The sequence below is a fragment of the Maniola jurtina genome, chromosome 8, assembly GCF_905333055.1.
Source record: "Maniola jurtina chromosome 8, ilManJurt1.1, whole genome shotgun sequence".
NCBI classification, from domain to species: Eukaryota; Metazoa; Arthropoda; class Insecta; order Lepidoptera; family Nymphalidae; genus Maniola; species Maniola jurtina.
In genome coordinates, this window is record NC_060036.1 from 10708214 (window position 1) to 10718236 (window position 10023).

Below are 10023 nucleotides of genomic sequence, written 5' to 3' on the forward strand. Positions count from 1 at the left end.
TTGTAATATAATGTCTACCTAGCCTATAGATACTTAGACGTACCTACTACCATCAGTGCGAAACCGCGCGGCGAGTTTGAAAACCACATGGACGTAGAAAACCATCAAACAAGGGAAATAAGAGACAAATATTTGACATAAGTAATTAATTTATTGAGAAGGTTTATGAGATACAACAATAATAATAATGGATTTGAATAGAATGCAACATTACTAGATATTGATATTTTACATTGATTAGGTATCGAAATGAAAAAAATATCTACGGAACTCACTTCAAATTGAAAAAAATACAAATCTACCTATCTAGCATCTTAATTATTATTATAATACGTGACGGATAGGCAAGCTATTAATGATAACTTTATTGATAATATTTTTGCAAGCTATTACTTAGTACCTAATTACAGTGAGAAATAGGTATTTTTCTTGAGCACATTAAAATAAGAAAATATGACTATCTAATAATTTAATGCAAAATCGGCATTAATTTTACTACCTATCTAACTCGGATAGTACCGAAGTACTTACTGTGCTCTGAGATCTCTCGAGTTCATCAATTTTGACTGCTTTGACTAACTAGTAATTAAGTCAAAAATATAATAAGTTAGTGTAAATAATAATAAGTTTGGCTGAGAATTTACATGTCGAACGTAGGAGGTGGAGTGTCGGGCTTTGAGATATTATATAATGCATCCACATAGCGCGACGGCAACTGCACTGCAGCACGCGCGCGTATCCGTGTACAATTTTATGAAGGGCATCACATAGTTGAGCATAACGAAAAAAGAGCCGACAATAATAATATTATACCTAGTCAGTATAATTATTATATACTCTTTGGCGGAAATTATACATGTGTACGAGCGCGCACAATCGTAGAGATAATTCGTGCAATCCTTGCCGCCCAGAAATTAATCAAAATCGTAGTTGCATATCTCGATCGAACGTCCCACTTCCGCCATGACATAAATTGGTCGCTATCGCTATCTCAGTCACTCGTTATTACTATGTAGTTTGTTGTTTGGGATATCTACTCATGTGCAGCCTGCAGTAACGTAAGATAGCGCGACTTGTACGTACCACTGAATAAATACGCGCGTACACGTGTACGATTTATATACAAGAAGCAGCTGTATGTAGAACACCTGTAAAGCCCGTGCCGCATCGCATTGAATTTGCAAATCCTCACATAGTATCGCTTCACAATCAATCTAGCTAGGACGTCGCCTAACAATCAACCGCACGCCCAACACCAAACATGTTGAATACGTTTTCGTCGCGCATTTTGTTTCCTAACCCTTAACTCATATAGGTAGCTTATGAGTTAGGGGTTAATAACGTAGGTACATATTATGTACTTATAATAAAAATACATAAAAGAAGAGGAACAAGGCTGATACACCACTGCTTATACAAAGCGAATTGGCCCCGGAGCCGTAATTACAAAGGGACGACGTGCAGCAAGACGTGCAGGAGTAGAGTTTGGTGCGTTCGCCGATGACGATGCAGCCTGGTTCGCAGTGCTTGGTGCAGTTGCGTTCTAGAGCCCACATTGTCAAGGCTGTGGTGGAGTTTTCGGTCGACGTTGTGTAGGAGAACCGTTTTACCTGCAACAAGAAAATAAACTTAAAGAATATGTGGATTTAGGTTTTAAGAAAACCTCGTGGAAACTACTTTTCCGGGATAAAACGTAGCTTGTATTCATTTCCAGGATGTAACAAATAATCCAAAGAGATGATTCGTCCACGTGGATTTAGGTTTTTAAAAATTTCGTCGGTCAATAATTGGTGTAGGCCGTGAAAAGGTAGCAGAATGACACATTTTCGTATTTATAATATTAATATGGAAGTATGGATGAATTTAAATGTAAAAATCTAGCTAAAAAATGTTGATTCATAAAAATGTATATATATAATTTAATGTATGTATATGTATAATTCATAGAAATGTAATACATTTTATATGAAGGCGTGCACAGAATATAGGTGTTGTGACTCGTGACGCCCTGAATGGTAGGGGGCGGACCACCCCAAGCCTCGAAATCTCTAGAAAGCCGATTTAGTCAAATCCCAAATAATGCATGCAAAGTGGTATTTTTATTCTAACTGTTGACCCCCTTGGCGGATCGAGTCGTTCTCTACCGCTATGCACGTGGACTCATCTGCCACCAAGGCACCTACCATTATCCTCTCGCTACTTACACACTATGTAACGCGAGTTCTTACAAGGTGGTGCGTCTTGCCTGGTGCGTCCTCCAGCACAAGCGTTGCAAATATCTGATTAAAAAGATCACTCTTTCGAAGCATAATCTCTAAAAAATAGAATAACAGTAGTTATTGTGTGAGTGGTCATCATTGATCGATAGGCTCGAAAACTACTGCTCGAATAGGGCTCTTGTAGGGACTTCGACGCTCTACTTTGTCGTCTGTCCATCCTAGTGGGCAATCTGCCAACGCTGCGTTTTCGAGCCTTATTAGAAAGCTCAGTGTCATTTAACGTGTGATGGAGAGAGTTATGGTGGAATATTCCCTACGTGATCAAATTAGATGAAAAGAGATTCGTAAAAGACCCAGAGTAACCGACAGCAGCTGAAATAGAAATGAGTTGTACGTAACGTAATATTATAATACAAAGAACCGATAGCCGTAGTGCTGGAATGGCGACTTAATCTTGTTGTTATATTTTAATAGCGAGCAAATGCTATCTGCTCTATCTGCAGCAACAACAGAAGAACTGCCAATTCGTTGCCGAATTTTGAGGAATTTGATTGACCAACTCTTAAATATTATTGCAATTTTGGGGGAAATAGATGGCAGCTTATTCTACAAATACCATGTAGCTAGGTAAGAAAAAAGCTGAAATACCAGAAGGTGGCAGAATACCCAGGCATCCAGGAAATTGGTATCGACGTAAAGTGCTATCAAGAATTCTCTTGTTCTTACCATGCATACTCTCTTCTCGTTAAGGCAATGAGCGTGAAATTATTCTGCTGCTGGTCCGCGCCCTTGTCGTCCGGCACGTGGGGTGCAAACATGATAAGATGCCAGTTGGCTTCAAAATTAGCAAATACCTACTTAGGTAAGAAAAAAACCTGGAATACCGAGAGGTGACAGAGTACCAGGCATCCAGGTGGTGCGGAGATATCTTTCTGTGACGTAAAGTGCTATCAAGAATTGTCTTGTTACCATGCATATCCTCTTCTCGTTATGGCACTTGTGTATGAGCGTGGAGCTGTTCTGGCGCAAGTCCGCACACTTGTCGTCCGGCACCTCGGCGCGGCACTTGTAGCACCACAGCTCATTGTTGGGCCGCGCTGCCGCAGATGTCACGTGGACGCTGTCGCGCAGGAGGTCGGATTCACCTGGAAACAATTAAGATACCTCTTAACGCTGAAACGAAAGCTTGAATCTTTTGAATCTTTGGGGTGGGTGGTTTGGCTGTGGCGAATTAGGTACCACGTCCTATCTGCAAAACCATGCTTTCATTTTGATTTCAAATTCAGCATTCCGGTACGATGATCCCTATTCTAGGTTATGGGTTCCAGTTTTGGACGCCAAAAGCTATTTTTGCGTCCGTGTTTTTTGCCTCGTACCACGTAGGTATAACTTAAGTAAGTAGCTATCAGTGAATAGGCATCTTCTGGGCAAGCGTTTTCCAACTTCATCCTTGCTTTCTATTTGGATGATCGTCTATCTCGCCAAGAACTGCCCAACGCGGCTTCTGATGAAACTGTATTTTTTTTTCTAATACCTAATCTATTTTGCGACATGTGCACTGTACAGAAGTTTTGTTTATTTGTACGCATGCACACTGCAGCCTAAAATATATATGAATACCTACGAGTAATAACTGATGTAAGTATAATGCAATATTGTATGCAAGAAACAAAATTGTAAATGCAATAATAAATCAGTAGAATCATACTAATCCTTTTCACGACAGGTACAGCAGGATAAACTTTAATGTATAAGATACCTAGTAAGTAGATAGGTACCTACCTAGTAGACCATAGACAAGAATTTGACGTTTATTACATACACACTGAACTGAACACTAACTCAGAGATACACTATCATTAGGTTAGGTAGTCTGCTAACACTGAAATAGCACATAAAAATAACTTAATTACCTTTTTTTTTTTTTTTTTTTTTTTTTTTTATAACCATAAAGTACTGACAGCAGTACTTTATTAAGATTACAATCTAGCCTACGAGTAAAGCTAATAAGTAATATTATGTTAACCTAAACTTATAAAAGTACTTATATCTAAGAGTCCGTCCATTGACATATTTCTTAGTTTATCGTTAGTTATTATTTTATGACACTTTGTTCTTGTGTTCATTATATTGCACTAGCATTAAATTTTCACTTTGTTCTTTCTTGTGTTCTTTACACTGCACTAACACTATAACTACACTAGCTCAAAAGGCTTAGTCCTTTTAAGTCTACGTTTTAGGTCTGTGTTGTCGAGGAGCTGGATAGCCTCGACGTTCACATGTTGATGGAGCCTGCGTTCGTGGGATTTAGCATGTTTGCTAATAACTGAGTCCACGAAGTCCATTTGAAGATCGCGATGAATGTCTTCATTTCTGACGTACCAGGGTGCATTGATGATACCCCTGAGTACTTTATTTTGGAATCGCTGTATTATTTGAATGTTGCTTTTTCTGGTACATCCCCACAACTGGATACCATAAGTCCACACTGGCATTAGGACCTGTTTATACAAGAGTTTCTTATTTTGTGTTGATAGTAAAGAGTTTCTACCTATGAGCCAGTACAATTTTTTGTACCTTATCTCTAGGTCTTCTTTTTTCTTCTTGACATGAGCTTTCCAGCGTAGCTTGCTGTCAAGAGTCATTCCAAGATATTTTGCCGTATTAGCATAAGGTATCTTTTGTTGGTCAATATAGATAGGGTGATAGTTCGGTTTTTTATTTGTAAAATCAATATGGGTAGACTTGGAATCGTTCAATTTTATTCGCCATTTTTTCGTCCATTTGTTGAGTTCATTTAATGCTGATTGTACTTTTCCCGCCGCCTCCTGATGAGTATTACCCACAGCTATGATGGCAGTGTCATCGGCAAAAGTAGCGATGGTATTATGATCAGGTTGTGGAAGATCACAGGTATACAGGAGATACAGGACAGGTCCTAGAACGCTTCCTTGAGGTACTCCAGCTTTGATCTCCTTGAGTTTGGAGTAGGCTTCCTCTTGCCTCACTCTAAATACTCTATCGGATATATAAGATTCAAGTATGTTTGCGAATGGTTGAGGGAGTAATACTTTAAGTTTGTGAACAAGACCTTCATGCCAGACTTTATCAAAGGCTTGTGCTACATCGAGAAATACGGATGAACAAACTTTCTTTTCTTCTAGTGTTCTTTCAATTATATTCGTTATTCTGTGAACTTGATCGATCGTCGAGTGCTTTTCCCTGAATCCGAACTGATGGTCGGGAATCAGATTTTTTTCATCCAATATAGGTTTTAATCTGCTGAGTAGTAGCTTTCCAAAAAGTTTTGAGATAATTGGTAGCAGAGAAATTGGTCTGTATGATGTAACCTCATTTGGTGGTTTTCCTGGTTTGGCGATCATAATTACTTCTGCAACTTTCCACAAGTCAGGGACGTGCTTCATTCTAAATGCTGCATTAATCAGCGTCGTTAATTTAACGATTCCTTTTTTTGGAAGGTTTCGCAAGATTTCTGTAGTAATTAGATCATATCCTGGAGCTTTTTTCAGGTTCAATTTATTAATTATATTAAGTATTTCTTTAGGGGTGACTAGTTTAATGGGAGTGTTTTCTTGACTTGTTTCAATTGTAGTAAAGTCAGTGTGTTCTCCTTCGTTTGGTTGAAATATTTTTTCTAGATATTCTGCAAATCTTTTAGCTTTTTGCTCACTATTTCTTGCCCACATTCCATTTTCTTCCTTGATTGGAGGAATATGCAAACATGGTCTTTTTAAATTCCTAGTGGCTTTCCAAAGTGAATAGTCGGTGCTCCGTTCGCTTGTAAGGCTTTGAAGATAACTGTAGGTTGACGAATTGTTAAAGTTTTTTATTTGTTTCTTTAGAGCCTTAGTCAAGTTATTCAACACCCTTTTATCAAGGGGAGATCTCGAATGATGCCACTTTTTTCTCTGTTTTCTCTTTTCAATGATGAGTTCAAGGATATTTTTGGGATAAGCAACCAGTCCTTGGGGCTTTTTTCTAAGCTTTGGTGTATTATTCCAAGCAGCCAGCTGAATATCTAACACAAACTTTCTTACTTCTTCGTTTAGTTGTTCCGAGCTTTTAAGCGGCACATTTAAGTTAATATTATTAGTCAGATCCATTTTGAAGCTGTCCCAGTCTGTATTTTTGTTTACAAGTACAGGATAAGGTTCTTTATATATGATTATATCACTTAGCGTTAAGAGGATAGGAGAATGGTCTGAATTCATGTCGAATTACATTAAATTTAACAGATTAATTTGTAGTTATTTATTTGTTTTGACGTACCTGGTGTTAGGAACGTTAGCACGACAGCGATCACAAGGCGCATGTTTCTAGTTTCCAGGGCGCATGTTCCTGCCACCAGCCTCCGGAGCCTATCGATCTTTCTCCCATGACCTGTTGCTGGAGTGCTCCCGGCGATCCCCGCACTCCACCTCTCCCCTCTCTCCCCTCTCTCCCCTCTCTACGCTCCCTAGCCACTATGCCCAAGGAAAACAATCTTAACTTTTCAACTTCTTAAGGAAATTAAAACTTTTTGTCTTGTCGCAACAGCAGGTTAATTAGTTACCGCTCGAGCTTAGCAATTATTATTATTAGTTAAAGCGGAAACTCATTATTTAATTTAAAAAACCGGCCAAGTGCGAGTTTGACTCGCGCACCGAGGGTTCCATACTCAGGTAATTTTTCCGACATTTTGCTCGATAAATAAATCAAAAACTATTGTGGATGAAAATAAATAAAAATCTGTTTTAGAATATACAGGTAAAACCCTTTCATATGATACCCATGGTTATCTTACTTTGAAAATTGAAACACATTTTAATTTTTTTTTTAAATTATGTAACCACATAATCACGGTTTTCGGATTTATTCCTTTACTTGTGATATAAGACCTACCTAGCTGCCAAATGTCATGATTCTAAGTCAAGGGGAAGTACCCTATAGGTTTTCTTGACAGACACGACGAACGGGCGGACGGACGGACGGACGGACGGACGGACAGACAGACAGACAGACAACAAAGTGATTCTATAAGGGTTTCGTTTTCCCTTTTGAGGTACGGAACCCTAAAAATAATATGTAAGTATCTAACTATGTAAAGTTCTTTCAATGTTTATGTTGTAGTTTAAGTTTTGATACAAAATATAACGAAAATAAAAAAACAACTCCAATAATCTCGGTTACCCACCACGGTAAATATTATTAGTGAAAATGTTTTTAATTCGACCTAGTTACATGGATCGCGGTTGTGACACGAGAGGCATTCCGATTAAAAATAAACATTCGGAGAGTTTTACGTCTAGATCATTTTATTTTATGCAAGATGATCCCATGTTTTCTTCTGCATTTTTAACCCCCGACCAAAAAAGAGGGCTGTTATAAGTTTGACGTGTGTATCTGTTTGTGGCATCGTAGCTCCTAAACTAATGAACCGATTTTAATTTAGTTTTTTGTTTGAAAGGTGGCTTGATCGAGAGTGTTCTTAGCTATAATCCAAGAAAATAGGTTCAGCCGTTTGAAAGTTATTAGCTCTTCCTAGTTACTGTAACCTCCACTTGTCGGGGGTGTTATAAATTTTTAATTTACACTTACTGTATAATTTACGTATAGCACTCGTGAATTATGTGGCTATCTACCAGTGAAAGAATTTTTACGATCGAATCATTAGTTCCGGAGATTACTGCACCCTACATACAAACTAACAAATACCTCTTTCTAATAAACTAGGTTTTGCCTGCGACTATATCTGTGACCCATGTTGACGTGCACTCGGGGATAATTTATGGTTTTTATATTTTATATCCATCAAGAAAAAAATTCTGTAATTGGATAAATGTTTTTGGAGATTCCTAAGTAAGAAGGTACATCACTTACAAACTTTACCCCTTTATTGTTCTTCACAGGTGGTCTGTGTCTTCACATTATAACCCTGTCAAATCAGGTTTTTTACCTTATGGCCACAATTTCACCCGCGTGGGCTACACAAATTTCAAACCCCTATTTTAACCCCCAAACTTTCAAAAATCCTTTCTTAGCGGATGTCTATGTCATAATCGCATGAAAGGCATGCAGTTACGAACTGCATGCATGCGATTCGTTCAGTAGTTTGAGCTATATACGTTTAATAGATCAGTCAGTCAGTCAGCCGGCTTTTCCTTTTATATAATTTGAAGGAAAGGAAAAGGATATCTTTTAACGCACAGCTCAAACTACTGGACCGATCGGACTGAATTTGGAATAAGTTCAGATATTATAAGGTTATCCGCTAAGAGTTTAAAAAAAAATTCAACCCCTAAAGGGGGCAAAATAGGGGCGGACGAAGTCGCGAGCGTGTACCTAAGCTAATTGCAGCAATAAGTGGCTTCACATTGTCGGGTTTAATTTTCATCTTTTCTATTAGAACGCTGTATTTTTTAAAGACTAGCCAGTAGCCATTCAGTAGGTCCCTAGAAAAGGCTGAATCAATACGAAACGCTTACACTGCAGAAACAAAAGCCCGCACCACTTGTTGAGTTACAATTTTCCCGGAAATGTCTGCTACGTTTTAGGATTCCGTACACGAAGGGTGCTAACGCAGAACTCTATTAATAAGCCTTCGCTGTCCGTCCATCCATCCATCTGTCTGTCTGTCACCGGACTGTATCTCTCGAACCGTAATAGGTAGGGAGCTGAAATTTTCACAGAATCAACAACTCAACTCAACAAATAGAAAAATTTAAAAATGGCCGCCATGAAAATGAATAAAAACAATTAAAAAGTGTTATTTCTTGTAAGATAGCGCCAAAGCGTTCGTGTGCTAGTCCGATTCGCACTTGCCCGTTTTTTTTTGTATTCTTCTTTCAACATTTTCCTGAGAGCGGGTTTGAGAGAGGGTTTAAATAACTTATTTTTAAGAAACCCCTTTTTCAAAAAATATTAAGATTTTCTGGAGTAAAAAGTAGTCTAGATTACCCCTAGCATTACTTTCTTAGTTCTCAACCTGCATGCAAAAGTCCTGTCAAAATCAGTTCTGTCTTTACGAAGATTAGACCAGACAAACAAACAGACAAAGAGATTCATTTTTATAATACGAGTATGTTTGGAAAAAATGAGCTAAATATACTCAATAGAGTGTGAGTGTATTTTTCTGTTTTCGTGGCTCTGTCCAGGGCGAATGAAACGTGTCATGCCAGTCTCAAAGAGATGTGTCTCCTTGTAGTGACATACAATTCACATGTTGTACCTACATGAGAATACCTATTTGTACCTTACCCAGTTTCGGCCATTTAAGCAGTGGCTCCTGGCCTTCATGTGGTCTTCTCTCCGTGAGTTAAGGCAAGTTGAGGAGGTCCAGGAACCAATTCCCAGGTCGAGTAAGTACCTACTAACTTGGAGTTAGGAAGTAGGTAATGCGTCGGAGGACATATAAAAGCCGTTCTGCACCTAAACTCTCTCCAGTTGTGTCGGATTGCCGTCCCATCGGACTATGACAGTAAAGGATAGAGGTACACCTTTGTTTGTGCACACGTGTGTACTACTTACAGCATCTTCCGGTAGATGGTTAATCTGTGTGGAGATTGGCCGCCGTGGCCAAAATTCGGTCGGGAAAACATTATTAGGTGCCGTTCCTAATCCTAAGGAAATAAAGGTAAGTAGGTATATGTAGGTATAATTATCCATTAGCTCCTAATCACTGCTGGCTCAATCAATGAGCGCAGTACTATAATAGTGGCAACAGCACTTTTCATGTTAATTTACTGGAATTGTGAACGACTTTGTATCTATGCTAGAAAGTTCGTGGGAAACTGCACTTGTGGAT

General features: G+C 38.6%; 1 protein-coding gene across 1 annotated transcript; it reads right to left on the reverse strand.

Moving 5' to 3' along the window:
• Positions 1-162: 162 nt before the first annotated feature.
• Positions 163-6661, reverse strand: LOC123867315. Its single transcript, XM_045909300.1, has 3 exons — positions 6510-6661; positions 3189-3364; positions 163-1610 (listed from the first exon to the last, which is right to left on the reverse strand). The coding sequence occupies exons 1-3, from the start codon at positions 6550-6552 to the stop codon at positions 1362-1364; spliced, it is 468 nt and encodes a 155-aa protein (XP_045765256.1). The 5' UTR covers positions 6553-6661; the 3' UTR covers positions 163-1361.
• Between the last annotated feature and the right edge of the window lie 3362 nt (positions 6662-10023).

What these genes read in the sequence shown, in the direction of transcription:
- LOC123867315 (XM_045909300.1), bottom strand. Translation starts at nt 6,552, where the DNA reads ATGCGCCTTGTGATCGCTGTCGTGCTAACGTTCCTAACACCAG. An exon ending in GCTAACGTTCCTAACACCAG is followed by an intron (nt 3,365 to 6,509) that starts GTACGTCAAAAC and finishes AATTGTTTCCAG; the next exon opens with GTGAATCCGACCTCCTGCGC. An exon ending in ACGAGAAGAGGATATGCATG is followed by an intron (nt 1,611 to 3,188) that starts GTAACAAGACAA and finishes TTCTTGTTGCAG; the next exon opens with GTAAAACGGTTCTCCTACAC.